We start from the raw sequence: 1,245 nt of genomic DNA, 5'->3' as shown, positions 1-1,245 counted from the left end.
GTATATAGTAGAGGACGGGAAGATGGGGTCGGACGGGGAGAGCGACCAGGCCTCCGCCACCTCCTCCGACGAGGTGCAGTCGCCCGTCAGGGTGCGCATGCGGGGCCGCCCGCCGCGCAGGATCTCCACGGAGGTGCGTGCGGTATTCCGATTTTATATTTATTTATTGTGTGTGCAATATTCTGATTTTACATTTATTTATTTATTTATTGTGCGTGCAATATTCTGATTTTATATTTATTTATTGTGCATGCAATATTTCTGATTTTTATATTTATTTATTTATTTATTGTACGTGCAATATTCTAATTTTATATTTATTTATTGTGCATGCGGTATTCTGATTTTTATATTGATTTATTCTGCATGCAATATCCTAATTTTTATATTTATTTATTGTGCATGCAATATTCTAATTTTATATTTATTTATTATGTGCACAATATTCTAATATTATATTTATTTATTCTGCATGCAATATTCTAATTTTTATAATTATTTATTATGCGCACAATATTCTAATTTTATATTTATTTATTGTGCGTTCAATATTCTGATTTTATATATTTATTATGTATACAATATTCTGATTTTATGTTGATTTATTGTGCATGCGATATTCTGATTTTTATATTTATTTATTGTGCGTGCAATATTCTGATTTTACATTTATTTATTTATTTATTGTGCTTGCAGTATTCTGATTTTATATTGATTTATTATGTGCACAATATTCTGATTATATATATATTGATTATGTATGCAATATTCTAATTTTATATTTATTTAATGTGCGTGCAATATTCCGATTTTTATATTTATTTATTGTGCGTGCAATATTCTGATTTTATATTTATTTATTTATTTATTGTGCGTGCAATATTCTGATTTTATATTTATTTATTGTGCGTGCCATATTCTGATTTTATATTTATTTATTGTGCATGCAATATTCTAATTTTATATATATTTATTATGTATGCAATATTTTAATTTTATATTTACTATGTGCACAATATTCTGATTTTATATTGATTTATTGTGCGTGCAATATTCATAATGTGCGTGCAATATTCCGATTTTTATATTTATTTATTGTGTGTGCAATATTCCGATTTTTATATTTATTTATTTATTTATTGTGCGTGCAATATTCTAATTTTATATTTATTTATTATGTGCACAATATTCTAATTTTATATTTATTTATTGTGCGTGCAATATTCTAATTTTATATTTATTTAT

General features: G+C 25.5%; 1 protein-coding gene across 1 annotated transcript in view; it reads left to right on the top strand.

The window, feature by feature from the left end:
• The window catches only part of Cdk16 (cyclin dependent kinase 16), a 27,120-nt gene that overhangs the window by 9,986 nt on the left and 15,889 nt on the right, over positions 1 to 1,245 (top strand). The window contains exon 3 of the mRNA XM_013350654.2: positions 9 to 133. Coding sequence (XP_013206108.2) covers positions 9 to 133 — 125 coding nt within the window. The remainder of the gene's footprint in view (positions 1 to 8; positions 134 to 1,245) is intronic.

The sequence above is a fragment of the Microtus ochrogaster genome, chromosome X (assembly GCF_000317375.1).
Source record: "Microtus ochrogaster isolate Prairie Vole_2 chromosome X, MicOch1.0, whole genome shotgun sequence".
Classification (NCBI taxonomy): domain Eukaryota; kingdom Metazoa; phylum Chordata; class Mammalia; order Rodentia; family Cricetidae; genus Microtus; species Microtus ochrogaster.
The sequence above is the reverse complement of the archived record's forward strand: the minus strand, read 5'-3'. Positions and strand labels throughout refer to the sequence as shown.